General features: G+C 38.7%; 1 protein-coding gene across 1 annotated transcript in view; it reads right to left on the reverse strand.

Annotated features, from left to right (window-relative positions):
* Positions 1-12,691, reverse strand: part of LOC144773951 (vomeronasal type-2 receptor 26-like) — a 54,648-nt gene extending 41,957 nt beyond the window's left edge. Inside the window, exons 1-3 of the mRNA XM_078659004.1 lie at positions 12,057-12,691; positions 11,444-11,567; positions 5,732-5,959 (exon numbers count right to left, since the gene is read on the reverse strand). Coding sequence (XP_078515130.1) covers positions 5,732-5,959; positions 11,444-11,567; positions 12,057-12,691 — 987 coding nt within the window. The remainder of the gene's footprint in view (positions 1-5,731; positions 5,960-11,443; positions 11,568-12,056) is intronic.
* Positions 12,692-17,423: the final 4,732 nt, after the last annotated feature.

A 17,423-nucleotide genomic window follows, 5' to 3' on the forward strand; every position in this document is an offset into this window, starting at 1 on the left:
ATGTAGGGATGGATGTGAGATACAAAAGTACATTTGCAGAGGTGAAGATAAATTATGGGGGGGGGGGGGGTTAAAGAACAAAACTGGTGATTAATGAAGGGGGTCCTAAGGATGGTAAAGGGCTTTATGTTTCAGATGCGGCTCAACTAGCTATTTGACTATTTTTAAAAAGTAAACCAAATTGTTTAAGATGCTGCTGATAAGAAAGGGTGTTTTCAAGGTGTGGTACTGAGTGTGCAAGATGACCAAGGGCCAGATGTAGGTGGCTCAATCCCGGTCGGTAACGGCCGAAATTAAAGAATTTCGGACGTTACCGACCGGTAATGGGCTTTTCTTATGTAGGGGGCTGAAATTAAGGATTCGGTAATTTACCGAATCCTTAAATTACCGATTTCTTAAATACCGATTCGGTAAATTACCGAATTCCTAATGTAGGGAGCACTTAAATGAGTGCATATCCCATGTTAGGATTTGTTATTTGCCACCAACTACAAGTTGGTGGTAAATAACGAGAAAAAAAACGAAAAGCAATTTAATGCAAATTGCTTCAGTGTCATGTTGCAGACATGCATGCCCTTAGGGCTTGTATGTCTGCAACATGTGTACCCATAAACAATTGAGGGGTGCAACAGGGTGTCAAAGTGACGCCCTGCCACCCTACAATGTTTTCCCCCTTTTACCGAATCGGCATTTACTGGTTCGGTAATTGACATTCATGGCAATTACCAAATCGGTAAATACCGATTCTGTAAATACCGAATCTTAACAATCCGGTAATTTTTACCAATTTTTTAGCTACATAGCATTTACCGATTCATAAATACCGAATCGGTAAAATTCGGTATTTACGAATCGGAAAATACTATTTACCTACATGAAGTGAACAGACGAAGGAAGGCTTCGAGTTTACCATGTCATATGCATTGATTTTGTCTAGACAAACTGTTAAAACGAAGTAATGTGGTGGACATCTCTTGTAGGTGGTATAAGTAGATTTAATCAGGTAGAAGTCAGCAGGTATACAGTTACAAGATGATCCTTAATAAATAAGGTAGTCTCTGGTAAAGCCTGGAAATGCCCCACCAGGAGCAAGGTCCACTCTGCTCAGCCCATCTCACTAACTGATCTTGCCACATACAAAGCCACTCTAACATTCCACATGACATCATAGCAGGCTGAGCAGGCAGAGAGAGAACCAAAGAGGGGAGACATGAAAAAGGTAATAAGTATATTATAACACATCCCCCTCCTTAATAACTGAACAAACAAAGGAAGAAGAAACAGAGAATGTATTAAAACATAGAACCAAAATATCCCCTATCCATCCTAAAGAAAGTGAGAATAAGAGAATGCATTAATAAACGCAACAAGTGGAATAAGAGAGAATTATTTCATAAAACCAAAAGGAGAAGAAGAGACATGCATTATCTAATGCAACAATTCTAACTCTCCCCATGGATTGTGATCATTAGTACAAAAAGAAATGCCCAGATGGAAAACGCATTCCCAATAGAAAGAAGAAGACACAGTATTAACACAATACAATATCTCCTTCTCCCTGAAATTGATCAAAAACAAACGAAAAACAAAGTAAGATAAATCATTCTAAAAACCAATAATTCTAAATCTATGCCCAAAACTTAATGTGCCATTCACAAAAACTGCGATAAAACAAAACCAGCACAATACTAAATCCAGATAAACTGGGGCAAAATATAGAATACAATCCTTAAGTGCACTAAATCCCAAAAATGTAGGTAATGAGTGTGTACCCGTCACACACAGACTGTGTAGGTAAATATCACATCCAGAAAATCCAAAAACTTAGGGTAACCCTTAACTCATGTGTGAAGAAAACACACACAGCATGTACACGCTAATCAAAAACCAAGGTTAACTTAAAACTTAAGACACTCTCGTACAACTGTGGGCAAGCTTTAACCCACGTCACACACTCGAAAAACTAAAGGTAATTCTTAATTCAAAAATCCTGAACGAAATTGACCAAAACTTATAAATTCAGAAAAAACCAAGCACAACGTGCAGACAAGACACTCCAGAATGCAGAACTAAGGGAACAACTGCACTTAATGGAAAACAAAACATGGATCAACAAGGCCCATGACAAATCCCAGGAAAACCATTAAACATCTAACACCCATACGCAACCGTAAGAGGGACACACCACACAAAGTCTAGGAAAAAACACTTATACTCATCAACACCACCCTAGAGAGTAAGAGACAAAAATATAAATGACCAGCAATGATAAATGTGTCTCAAACTTCGGGGAGCTGTTTCAAGTAAAGAATATTGTTAATACAGGAAGATTCGCGACGTCTTCTGCAAAACAATATTATTCAGACAATCCCATCCTCGTCGCCAGTGTTAAAACGAAGTAATGTGGTGGACATCTCTTGTAGGTGGTATAAGTAGATTTAATCAGGTAGAAGTCAGCAGGTATACAGTTACAAGATGATCCTTAATAAATAAGGTAGTCTCTGGTAAAGCCTGGAAATGCCCCACCAGGAGCAAGGTCCACTCTGCTCAGCCCATCTCACTAACTGATCTTGCCACATACAAAGCCACTCTAACATTCCACATGACATCATAGCAGGCTGAGCAGGCAGAGAGAGAACCAAAGAGGGGAGACATGAAAAAGGTAATAAGTATATTATAACACAAACCTACTCATTCAGGACAAGATGAACACCATATAATATACATAACAGGCTATAAATGACAAATGTGCCCTTCTTTTGTACATGATTCCTCAATTAGGGACCTTGGTTATATAACCTTCTCTCTATATGAAAGGAGTACATGGCATACCCCTTTAGTCACGCATTCTTCAAGGGTACAATGCCTCCTGTCGACCTACTTGAGTTATGGCACACTTCAATTTCACAATGAGCACATCCACAGATAAAGTAGTTCCCTCCACTGCCACGGAGTACAATGGGAATGAGTGTCATTTTGAGACTAATGGACATTTGTGCCTTTAGTCTGTGTTTTTTTTTAGATTTGTGAACATCTTGCAGGTTACCGAACACTAAAGCTTTGCAAAAGCAATGAAAAAACAAAACAGGAATTGCCAAACGGCTGGTGGACAACACCCTACTAATTGGCTTTTGCCAATGCTTGTTCCGTGTGGAGTGACTTCGTGTTTTATGAGCACAGCATAAGTTTATGTTAAACTGTGTTCCAGCTTTAGACAGCTGAAATGCATCTTACAAGCATGCAAAAAATAATGAATTAAGTGCTCAGCTTAATTCGTTTTTGTAAACAGCTGAATGAACAGATTTTTAAAAATGTTTATAGCTGGATAGAAAAGCAGGCTAGTAGGTTTTGTTTTTTGTTCCAGCCCTGTATGACTTCGAGTTGCCAGAGTGTAAAATACACTATGAACTTATGTTCATGAAGGTCTGCCAAGATTTATGTTTGATTACAGTTGGTTTTAAGTAAGAAAGGAAGTTTATTTTAGTAACTTTTTGAGTAGCAACAGAATAATACATTCGAAAACTTGTTTGGAAGTTTGCTCGCTTGTGTCCTTTGCTCCATGTAAAGTTCCTGAATAACAGCACATAAGAGATTTAAAAGATCATCTTGGCAAGAATACTCAGTCAGGATTTGGTGGCGATTGAACTCCTTCAGTACTAGGTTTGAACGAAAACGGCATGAAAGGAGTGAGTATAAATTGTTCTCTGTTGAGTCCTCAATAATCTCAAAATTTACAGAGACAGCCAGAAAGAAGGGTAAGAGCTTTCCAAATGCATGTGTCTTATGTCAGTGAATTTTTAAAAGGAGAGTGCCCTCCAAGATGGGGTGGTGCCCAACATGTGAACTCTGGGGCAGATTTATGACGAGTGGCGCAACTTGCAAATCAGCAGAGATGCGCCAGATAAGATGCGTCAAGCAAGTTTACCCTTGCGACACCACAGATGCGTCGCATTTACAAAGGGGCCGCATCATGGCGCAAGGATAAACAGATGCGTGCGCATCTCCAGTCGGAAGGGTGGCGCATTGCTGGAGTCGTATGGCAAGCGCGACGCAACTCCAGCAATGCTCGTGGCCTGTTCATACAGAACGTGATGCGTCAGGCCTCACGCCTGCTTCAAGTAGGCGCAAGGCTTTGACACAGCGCATCGGAAAACCTTGTAGATTTCACTCAGGCACTTTTCCGAGGCGTTTCTGCGCCGGAACGCCCACATGAAATCTGCCGCAGGTTTCATGTGGCGCAGGGCTTTACAACGTGACGCATCTCCCTAGATGCGTCAAGCTGTAAATCCGTCAGAGCATGGTGCTAGTTTAACGCCGCCGCTGCATCACAGAAGTGACGCAACGGTGGCGCAAAAGTGGTGCACAGTGCTTGTAAATCTTCCCCTTAGTTTGTGTACCGGGAGGGGGAGGGAATTCGTGACAGGTCACCCCTAAGACGAAACCCTGCATTGTTCTGACCATTTTACTTGTGCAACATTGGATATTTTTTAATCACTAGGGTCGATTTATTTCCCATTTAAATTCTGTAAAAGCTAGATTGAATCATGTAAAGTTAATTTCAAGATATACCCAACAGCAGATAACAGCAGGGGTGCTTTCTTGAGTAGGAAATACCTCCCAAAACATATTTTCTTCGCAGAACAGTCTACTGTAACACATCTTCTTGAGCCAGTCACAGTCGAAGAAAAGTTGAGCAAACTTCCTCACATACAAAATGTTCAGAATTTTACATAATACACATTTCGCAAATTTTGCCAGTGTACTAAAACCTAGCAAACCTTTTTTATTATCAAATCGAGCATGATATACTGTAGTTATTTAATGCTATAAATTCAGTTGCTGAAGCTACAATTACTCTGATGTAAGACCTGTGGGGGGGTGCAAAGTTTGTATTATGCAATGCAAGCAGAATGTTGCACACATCACAATTATTGTTAGTTTCCTATTTTTTCTCGGTAGGTTGAGAAGTTTCTTGCCTTTCCTTAAGTCTACAAGGTTTCAAGACTTTCCCTACAAGCTGACCCATCTTTCCGCATGAGTAGACCGGCTAGTTAGAGCTAAAAATGCACGTACAATTTTCACACAAATTAACTTTATAAAAACGTTTTTCCTTCCGTCTTTGAAACTAGGTGGTCGATGGCGATTTATTTTTTCTTGAAAAAATGAAAATGGGTGTGAAGTTTCCAACCCTCTTGTGAAAAGACATGTGTGTATAAATTAACACCTTGACCACGGCGCAAATTCCGCTGCGGTGCTGGTCATTTATTGAGTGGGCGGGGTTCGGATGACCCCTGACCGTCCTCCACACATGCCCACTGTGACGTCGGGCGGCCCCGGCCGTCCGACGCATGGAAGGCCTATAGGCACTAAGCATATATTTGGAAGTAGTGCTAAAGTATAAGACAGTCAAACTCTGAACACTCTTAATAAGAGCACTTTTTTGTTTTGCCAATCTCTGTAGAGGGATTGGCGAATCGCCAATCATTGTCTTACACTGCAGTGGTCATATAGTTCCACATGGTTTTTTACTCTTTTGAAACACTGTCACTAATGATAAGAGTGTTGCCTTAACTCAATGGCACCTATATTGTTGACCTCAGAAAGAAGATAAACTGAGTGGCTCCACTGCTCTGTGAACTTCTCACTGCAAATGATACAAAGATCTCATTGGTGGCCTTTCAGCTGATATCTAGGATAGGGCACCTCAGAAAAAACAATACTCCAGTCTGACCTGAGAAGGTCCATCGCTCCACAGGATGGCCCCAGAATTGAGGGTGATGCCTTTGCCTTCTTGCACATTCGGGTCTATCTTTCCTACTTTCACAACATGGAACTCTTCATCCTGAGAAACCTGCAAATTCAGGATGTCGTAGGTGGCGGGGGCATCTCCGTTCGCATCGAAGTATAGATCATCCCCTCCAGGAGGTTTAAAGTGCACGTGCTTCAGGTAGTGAAGGATCTGGGACAAGAAGATATGATTTCAAACACAGCTTGAATACTATAATCACTGAGAATTATTACATAAAATAACATAACATAGCATAACATAACATGTATTATTGAAGAACACACTGATCCCTTGGGGGCATCCTGGCTATGATAACAGATGTTTATTATACATGAACTCAGTGTTATCTCTGAAGAATGAGAAGCTGAGTAGACCATCTAGGATGTGAACTTATGACTAAGAGGTCAAGCAGACTCCTGTAGTGGATGCATTAGTCCAGTTAACCACCAGACCTACCTCAGTAATGAATACATTATGCAAAATGGCAACCACAGTTTAATCTGTGTATCCATATTCTCTCAAATTTGTATGTCTTGCTTTACAGTGCAACTATATGCCTGAAGTATTGTTCCCAGTTCTTTAAACGGTGCATGGCATGGGCCTTAGATCCACCCAGAAGAGTATTCCTATTTGCTCTATAATTCTACCTTTCAGGGAATGCTCCATTGGAATTCTCTAGGGACTATTTTACATCTAAAAAGTAAACTCAATCACCACATAGTTTGTCATATTCAAGTATCCCCTATGTGCATTCTTCACAGAAATCAATCAATATTGCTGCATTGCTACCAGAATTGGCTAAGCCAATAGGGCAAGCTCTGTGGTCATTAAAAACTTTGTGCATGCGCCACATGTAAACAGCATCAGGGAATGTCAGTTTACATGCGTTGTCGCATTAAAGCCAGACTTACTGTCTTTGCCACTGCATGTTTGTTTCTCCTTTCAGCGAAACACCATTGACTATGAGCCAAAGTTGCAGAGGTAGAATTGTCAAACTAGATGACTTGCATGTGGAAACGGTCGAAGGCAAGGAAATGTGCCCTTGTTGGATAAGTGGCCTGCAATTACCCCCATAACACGAAATTAAGAATGAAGTAAGCGGTGGTCTCTATTGCTTCATTAGGAGCTGGCTGTTTATGATTGAGAGACTATTGCAGGGGTGTCTAATGTACGTCCAGGATGGCTGTGTTCATGGCAGATATTCAGAACATCCACACGGATGAAATCTACATACAATGAATCTAAATCGATTTCTAAATCTTTTTCATGAATCTAAATTGAATTCATTTGGATAGTCAGGGCCAGGTTCACAAAGGTAAAGTAAGACCAAAAAGTCTAATTTAGACCAAAAGTCTAACTTCACTACTTTTTGGTATTCCCAAAAGTAAATTTCTATGATTAAATTTAGACTTTTGATTTAAGTTAGACTATTCGTCTAACTTACCTTTATGAAAACAAAAAGTAATAAAGTGTGGGCCCGATTCACAGAAGTAATCTGAGACAAAATCCTAACTTTAGGACGTTAGGTATTCACAAAAGGTATTTGGGAGTAGTAAAGTTAGGAATCCTAACTTTACTACTCCTAAACTGAGACAAAATCCTAACTGTACGACTTTCCGTACTCACAAAAGGCATTTAGGAGTTGTAGAGTTAGAAATCCTAACTTTACTACTCCTAAAGTGAGGCAAAATCCTAACTTTACGACTGTCGGTATTCACATAAAGCATTTAGGAGTAGTAAAGTTAGGATTTGTAACTACTACTAGTTAGGATTTTGTCTCAGATTACTTCTGTGAATCAGGTAATGGCTAAGTAGAGGAAACCTACTTGTAGTGAGCACTGTTCCTACTGGAAAATGCCAATTTTCCAACAATGTGAAGGAAACTACTAATAAAATTATACAGACAATAAATATTGTGAAATCTTCCGTTCTATTTATTAATTTTCAATCATAGAACTTATGTCCAACATGTATACATTAGTACATTACACTTGTGTATTCTATTATACACCCATTATGTATATAAATCATCATGTAATACATCAAGGTGTAAATGAGTACATGACAAATTCACTGTTTACATTTTTCTAAACAAATAAGAAACCATATCCGTGGTTGTTCATATATCAATGTTAGTTGATTTTCTGAAGAAACGACGCCCAATGCATTTCGGGACCCGAAGGTACCCTTCTTCGGGGGCGAAATCTTAAAATATACAAAGAGCTAGTCAGTACGATTAAAGAAATTAAATGTTTAAACATTATATCAACTATCTGTAGATGGAGACACAAAGGGGGGTTGAACACAACTACGAGCATATTATATTTATACAGTGTTAAAATGCACTCCCTTGTTATGTTCTTCCTGCGAATCGAAATGTATATACAGTCACAAAATGCAGATTACGTCATGTGTTGACCTAAATGAGGCCTCCTAAATAGCTATTGAACATACCATCCATTTATCTCACAGAAAGACCACTTCCCTACAAGATGTGTATAATATGACTAAAAGGTAGCTCTAACCTCAGAAAAAACAGAGAAAAAATGCACAAAAATGGTTTCCCTAATGTTAAAAGAACATACATGAGATAGAACACAGTCCACAGAATACTGCTTACTAATAAAAACTGTGTGAAACAGTGAACACTGCTCGAACACAGACATGCTAAAGAATATTGACATAACGTGTTGCCTAATACATGTGCTAAATGTTAATAACTAAGTGTTGTACCACCTACCTAAAGAATCAAGGAAGTCTTGAATGGCAGAATCAAAGATATAAACCAATAAGCACACCTCGTGACTGCAGGTGCTAAAAATAATGAGGGACACGTCATGTTTCCGTCTTGTTATTAAATACGCGAGCACACATGGTCAAAATTCACTAGGCACATACCTGCAGAAAAATATACAGCCGTGTGTGGAATCCTGATATCAGACTCGTGTAGAAGGGGCTGCAACGAAATGAGCTACATAATATGTCCTGGAAGTGAGGCCGCTGGAGGGATTGAATCATAAAGACGCCAACTATTAGCAAGGCGCTAATGATAAAAAGTGCGAGAAAAAACTTTAAAGATTATCAAAACATGTACCTCATAAGCAGGCTGCTGCACTTTAATGAGTTATTACTTTGTGACAACAGTAGTCAATTACACGTTGCTGCTTAAATGTCAGGACCGTGCAGATGCGCCGATATGACAGTACACAACTGAGGGAGCTGGAAATAATATAAAAAAACACGCGATATTATTAACTGGTACAAAGAGAAACGGGCGTACAAAAGTACTGCTAATAGGGCTCATACCTTATGCGCTCTCAGTCTGAACCCGTAAAGGGAATCTTGGTTCCAGCGTACTGAAGATTAAACTTCACCGGTTCAAAGAGAATACAGGATAATGGTAAAGAACGGGCCACTACGAAAAAAACATGAAAGATGCCTGCCATTAATTACGCACTCGGGCTAAAAAATGAGGAAACAATGGGTGCTGGCATGATCGAACTGATTTACCTCCGTGCCTCGGTGTTAAGATGATCCAATGTTGGGTCTCTTACTTCAAACTCACGAATAACCGCGGAAGAATACTATACCGCTTTATAAAGAGTTCCCAAAATATCTCTAAAGTAGCGGGTGTTAATGGGAAATGTAGTCCCAACCTAAGAACTACCTAATTGAAAACGTTATTGTTCCAGATCAAAACTGGTCAAATCAAATCAATCCTCTGGTAACTATACGAATGGGATTATCATGAATTTCCTGCTTTGCAATATGACCCTATTATATATGGCTAAAAATTGGGTAATAGTTTATCAAAAAAAGTAGATTAAATGTCCAAAAATAGTAAAAGAAATGAGTTGATTGCCACTGTTTTAGTACACTCGGTGACATAAAGTGTAATTCAAAGAACAGTAAGAATGATGTCCACCTAATAAATCAGGTAGGCGATGTGCCTCAGATAACATGTGAGACTAACGTGTCTGCCAAAAAAATGTCATAATACGAGGAAATAATGCTGTCATTAAACCATATGCATACACCAATAAATACAATACATAACCGAAGTTAACTGGCCGTTCACTGGACATGCAGTCTTGGAATATGCCTTCATTGCGAATGAAACATATTACACAATACATAACCGATGTTAACTGGCTGTTCACTGGACATACAGTCTTGGAATATGCCTTCATTGCGAATGAAACATATTATAACATATATAACATGAAAATCTGGGCTCATTACTGCATATAACAATTAACCTTAAACCATGCCAATAACATTAACAGACATAATACATCAAGTCATTACGTGAAATGTGGCAGTCTAATACAATAATAGTACTTCATACTGGCATAAATGTAAGTGATGGTACATAATATTTCAAATACATCAAGACATTACATGAAATGTGGCATCCTAATAAAATTATAATACTACATACTAACATGATTGTAAGCGATGGTACAAAGTGTACCACCGTAAAATGTAGCATCCTAATAAAATACTACATACTAACATGATTGTAAGCGATGGTACAAAATGTATCAAAGAATAATCATAAAACTCAATATACATAAAACCTGCATGAAAGGAATGTGTTAGAGTGTCTAATTAATCATAAATAAAAAGGATAAGACAGGGCTAATATGGAGGTAATAAATATGCTAGGTATATACTAGGTTACAGTAGGCGGGTAAGAGCCAGTTAGAATACCCCAATAGATCATAAAAAACAACCCAAATCTACTCGATCATTAAGGCCATTTGGAATAACTGTACATAAAACGTCAATCCAATAAATTTCACGTTGTAATAATCTGCAAGAGTTGTCTTGTCCCTCCTTTCTCTGTACTACCTCAATAATTTGAGCACGTAGTTGCGCTATATTATGGTGACTTTCATCCCAATGAGTGGCTATCGGGGTGCTTTTATTTTTGGTACGGATGTTGCTCTTGTGCTCTGTGAGCCTAATTTTCAGTTTACGTTCAGTTTTACCCACGTATAATTTGCCACATGGGCATTTAAGGCAGTAAACTAAATTGGTACTATTACAATCTGATGTGTGCTTTAACTTAATTTTTTTGCCTGTCATTGGATGGGTCAGGGTATTACCAGTGATGATGTTATTGCAATGTATGCAATTTTGACATTTCATCGTGCCCTTGTAGTCAACTTGGATTTGTGGGTTCCTGGGTGACCGTACTATGTCCATCAGATTGCGGCCTATCGTGTAGGCAAATATGTGTTTCTCAAAAAAAATGCCTTTAAACTCACTTTCATTTTGGAGTAATTCCCATCTTCTGAGTATAATACGTTTGATTTGGTTGGATGGTGTAGAGAATTTGGAAACAAATGTAAATTCGTTTGTACGTTCTTTGGTGGACGGAGTCAACAATGATTGACGATCATTAATAGCTAATCTGTCAATGCACTGATCAAGAATTTCAGGAGGGTAGCCTCTCTGTTCGAATCTGCTGCGGTGAACTTTTATTTGTTTGTCAAATATTTCTTGAGTAGCACAAATTCTTTTTATTCTCAAGAAGTGAGAATATGGTAGGTTTGTAATTAGACTTTTGGGATGGAAACTGGTATACATCAATGTACTGTTTCTGTCTGTTGGTTTAGTGAAAATATCTGTCATAAGCTTTTTGTTTACCAAATCCTTGGTGACCAGCACATCCAAATAATGAACTGAACTGCAACCTATGTTATGAGTGAACTGGATCCTTGGATTCTTGTTGTTCAAGTCAATGATCAGCCCTTCAAGTTCTTGTTGCGTTCTAGACCATATTAAAAAATATCGTCAATGTACCAACAATACACTACTAGGCCTTGATTCCATTGATGGTTCGTTAGAATATGTTCATGCTCGAAAAAAGACATAAATATATTTGCATAGGCTGGAGCCCCAGAGAATGCCATGCTGGTGCCGGTCATTTGCCCATAAAACTGGTCCTGCTACTGAAAGTAGCTGTTGTTTAAACAGAAGTGTAACAGTTTCAAAATAAATAAACTTTTATCTTGACATAACTCCATCTGTAACAGTGCCCATCCTACTGCTTCCATCCCTTGTTGATGGTTGATTGATGTGTATAGTGCAGTAACATCGATCGTGCACAATATCCAATCGTCCCAGAAATATTCTTGAATAGATTCCAATTTAGTCAAGAAATGGGTGGTATCCTTAATATAAGTGCACCATGATTGTACAAATTCTTGTAGGAAATGATCTAGATATTTTCCAATAGGGTCAAAAAATAGAGCTGCACCCAGAGACCATCGGTGGGAATGGGGGATCCGTGGGATGTTTGTGAATCTTGGGTGTCATGTAGAGTGACGGTCTTCTTGGATTCTGTGTAGTAAGAAACATGTTTTGTGTCTCAGTGATGATCCCAGCTATGCAAGCTTCTTGTAGAAGTTCAGCTAGGCCCTTCTGTAGAAGATTGGTAGGGTCATTGTCTAGTGGTAAATAAGTGTGCTGATCTTGAACATGTTCATGTACTTTCTTGTTGTAGTATTCTGTGTCCATAACAACAAGGGCGCCGCCCTTGTCTGCTTGTTTTAAAGTGAGTTGAGGATTATGGGTAATCGATTGCACAGTATGGTAGTCATGAACCGTAAAATTCTTTCTCTTCATGGATTTGTATCTTATCTTAGCAAGGTCTCTCTTGACGGTGTCCTCAAAAAAGTCAAGAATTTTATGAGATGACGGTGCCATGTGTTTACTTTTGGGTTTAAACTTCGTCTCATCCAGTGGCGAATCTTGTTCCGATTGGCATTCCATGACATTCGAGAAATAGTGTCGGAGTCTGAGTTTACGCATAAACTTAAAAAATGCCACATTAGTTTCCAGTGCTGAAGTGTCATTTGTGGGTACAAAGGACATGCCTTTGTTAAGAGTCATGATCTGCTTATTAGATAACTCAGAGGAAGAAATGTTTATGATAAGGGTAGATTTTTCCCACTGCGTAGTGACCTTCCCTTGTCCTCTCCTAGTGGGGCGCCTGACTGTCCTTGTACTGTTTCTACTGACGGTGGTGGTGGTTGCCCTCCCGTCGAGGCCTGTAATAAAAAAGAACCCGTTGTGGTGGTGGTAGCTACTTGCGCATTAGGAGCAATAGGTGTTAAAGACGTGGATGCTCCTCCGGATTTTGCTATTGGTTGTCGGGACGCAGAGATGTCTTGGTCCGTGGTGATGCTTTCTTCACTGAAAGTCATCGTTTTATGTGGGATAAAACGTCTCTTGGCATATATCTCTGCCCAAGTGTAAACTTCGTTGAGTTTATAATCTATAGTATCACGACGATACTTTCTTATCTTCCCTTCCTGAAGTTCGCAATTGTACCGATCAAGTTTTAAATTCAAATCATCCAAAGTAGTTTTCCAGATTGCTGGATCAATTGCAGTTTCTAGATCTCTTTTCAAGTTGAAAAATTCCTCATCCAAATCCTTGATGGTACGTGATAATTCTTCTATGATTAGAAGAGTGAGATCTAGCGAGCATTTATTCAATATGGAAAACCACTTGTCCATAAATTGTGGGTTCAGACGGAATCTGAATAACATAGGTCTCAATGCAATCCTTAGTCCTCTCTGTATTCTTTTTGCTCGATGATACTGAACTAATGTTGATGCATGGAGACGTTGGTTGAGCTGCCTTCTTGTGAGATATTCCAATTGTTTAAGACGTTGAATAGTGGAACCCCCTTTGGTGTCAACTAATTTAATTTCATTAATCAAGGCGTATATATCTGTAGCTTCTTCTGCTGTATATGCTAGGGTATTGGCTCTATTTTCGGTGATGTGCGTAATACTATCAAAAGATGCCATAATTTTTCTAATGGTACCTAATTGGTGCTATTTCTAAGTGGAATGGTGCTACCTCAGGTGGCCAAAGTGAAATAAAGAAAGCTGAGAGGTGCACTCAGTTGTCTAATTTAATTATCAGAAATGTTATACTAATCTAATCCAAGGGTGCGTCACTACTAAATTGTGTTGGCTAGCACAGAGAGTGAAAGATAATGGCTAAGTAGAGGAAACCTACTTGTAGTGAGCACTGTTCCTACTGGAAAATGCCAATTTTCCAACAATGTGAAAGAAACTACTAATAAAATTATACAGACAATAAATATTGTGAAATCTTCCGTTCTATTTTTTAATTTTCAATCATAGAACTTATGTCCAACATGTATATATTAGTACATTACACTTGTGTATTCTATTATACACCCATTATGTATATAAATCAACATGTAATACATCAAGGTGTAAATGAGTACATGGCAAATTCACTGTTTACATATTTCTAAACAAATAAGAAACCATATCCGTGGTTGTTCATATATTAATGTTAGTTGATTTTCTGAAGAAACGACGCCCAATGCATTTCGGGACCCGAAGGTACCCTTCTTCGGGGGCGAAATCCTAAAATATACAAAGAGCTAGTCAGTACGAGTAAAGAAATTAAATGTTTAAACATTATATCAACTATCTGTAGATGGAGACACAAAGGGGGGGGGACACAACTACGAGCATATTAGATTTATACAGTGTTAAAATGCACTCCCTTGTTATGTTCTTCCTGCGAATCGAAATGTATATACAGTCACAAAATGCAGATTACGTCATGTGTTGACCTAAATGAGGCCTCCTAAATAGCTATTGAACATACCCTCCATTTATCTCACAGAAAGACCACTTCCCTACAAGATGTGTATAATATGACTAAAAGGTAGTTCTAACCTCAGAAAAAACTGAGAAAAAATGCATAAAAATGGTTTCCCTAATGTTAAAAGTACATACATGAGATAGAACACAGTCCACAGAATACTGCTTACTAATAAAAACTGTGTGAAACAGTGAACACTGCTCGAACACAGACATGCTAAAGAATATTGACATAACGTGTTGCCTAATACATGTGCTAAATGTTAATAACTAAGTGTTGTACCACCTACCTAAAGAATCAAGGAAGTCTTGAATGGCAGAATCAAAGATATAAACCAATAAGCACACCTCGTGACTGCAGGTGCTAAAAATAATGAGGGACACGTCATGTTTCCGTCTTGTTATTAAATACGCGAGCACACATGGTCAAAATTCACTAGGCACATACCTGCAGAAAAATATACAGCCGTGTGTGGAATCCTGATATCAGACTCGTGTAGAAGGGGCTGCAACGAAATGAGCTACATAATATGTCCTGGAAGTGAGGCCGCTGGAGGGATTGAATCATAAAGACGCCAACTATTAGCAAGGCGCTAATGATAAAAAGTGCGAGTAAAAACTTTAAAGATTATCAAAACATGTACCTCATAAGCAGGCTGCTGCACTTTAATGAGTTATTACTTTGTGACAACAGTAGTCAATTACACGTTGCTGCTTAAATGTCAGGACCGTGCAGATGCGCCGATATGACAGTACACAACTGAGGGAGCTGGAAATAATATAAAAAAACACGCGATATTATTAACTGGTACAAAGAGAAACGGGCGTACAAAAGTACTGCTAATAGGGCTCATACCTTATGCGCTCTCAGTCTGAACCCGTAAAGGGAATCTTGGTTCCAGCGTACTGAAGATTAAACTTCACCGGTTTAAAGAGAATACAGGATAATGGTAAAGAACGGTCCACTACGAAAAAACGTGAAAGATGCCTGCCATTAATTACGCACTCGGGCTAAAAAATGAGGAAACAATGGGTGCTGGCATGATCGAACTGATTTACCTCCGTGCCTCGGTGTTAAGATGATCCAATGTTGGGTCTCTTACTTCAAACTCACGAATAACCGCGGAAGGATACTATCAGCTTTATAAAGAGTTCCCAAAATATCTCTAAAGTAGCGGGTGCTAATGGGAAATGTAGTCCCAACCTAAGAACTACCTAATTGAAAACTTTATTGTTCCAGATCAAAACTGGTCAAATCAAATCAATCCTCTGGTAACTATACGAATGGGATTATCGTGAATTACCTGCTTTGCAATATAACCCTATTATATATGGCTAAAAATCGGGTAATGGTTTATCAAAAAAAGTAGATTAAATGTCCGAAAATAGTAAAAGAAATGAGTTGATTGCCACTGTTTCAGTACACTCGGTGACATAAAGTGTAATTCAAGGAACAGTAAGAATGATGTCCACCTAATAAATCAGGTAGGTGATGTGCCTCAGATAACATGTGAGACTAACGTGTCTGCCAAAAAATGTCATAATATGAGGAAATAATGCTGTCATTAAACCATATGCATACACCAATAAATACAATACATAACCGAAGTTAACTGGCCGTTCACTGGACATACAGTCTTGGAATATGCCTTCATTGCGAATGAAACATATTACACAATACATAACCGATGTTAACTGGCTGTTCACTGGACATACAGTCTTGGAATATGCCTTCATTGCGAATGAAACATATATAACATGAAAATCTGGGCTCATTACTGCATATAACAATTAACCTTAAACCATGCCTATAACATTAACAGACATAACACATCAAGTTATTACGTGAAATGTGGCAGTCTAATACAATAATAGTACTTCATACTGGCATAAATGTAAGCGATGGTACATAATATTTCAAATACATCAAGACATTACGTGAAATGTGGCATCCTAATAAAATTATAATACTACATACTAACATGATTGTAAGCGATGGTACAAAGTGTACCACCGTAAAATGTAGCATCCTAATAAAATACTACATACTAACATGATTGTAAGCGATGGTACAAAATGTATCAAATAATAATCATAAAACTCAATATACATAAAACCTGCATGAAAGGAATGTGTTAGAGTGTCTAATTAATCATAAATAAAAAGGATAAGACAGGGCTAATATGGAGGCAATAAACATGCTAGGTATATACTAGGTTACAGTAGGCGGGTAAGAGCCAGTTAGAATACCCCAATAGATCATAAAAAACAACCCAAATCTACTCGATCATTAAGGCCATTTGGAATAACTGTACATAAAAAGTCTGTGAATCAGGCCCACACTTTATTACTGGCTTCTAATGGAATGGGGTAGAATGGAGTGGTGTTGAGTGGAGTGTTGTACACTGGAGTGGCTTAGAGTGGAGCAATGTACAGTAGAGTACAATACAGTGGACTAGCGTACAGCGAAGCAGTCTGGCGTCCAGTAGCATACAGTGCAGTGGTGCACAGTGGAGAGCTATAAAGTGTAGTGGTATACAGTGGAATAGCACACGGTGTAGTGGCATACAGACAGTGTAGTGGAATAGGTAAAGGATTCCTAACTTTACTACTCCTAAATGCCTTTTGTGAATACCGAAAGTCGTAAAGTTAGGATTTTGTCTCAGATTACTTCTGTGAATCTGGCCCTTAGACTTTTAATCTAAGTTAGACTTTTGGTATACCTTTACCTCTGTGTATACCTGAAAAGTAGTAAAGTTAGATTTTTGGTCTAAGTTTGGTGTAACTTTACCCTTTACCTATGTCACTACACTGTCTGTATGCCACTACACTGTGTGCTATTCCACTTTATACCACTACACTCCATGGCTCTTCACTGTGCACCACTACACTGAACACTATTACACTATATGCCACTACACTCCAGACCGCTCCTCTGATAACTTGCCCACTGTATTGTACTCTACTGT

Source organism: Lissotriton helveticus, chromosome 8 (genome assembly GCF_964261635.1).
Source record: "Lissotriton helveticus chromosome 8, aLisHel1.1, whole genome shotgun sequence".
NCBI lineage: Eukaryota > Metazoa > Chordata > Amphibia > Caudata > Salamandridae > Lissotriton > Lissotriton helveticus.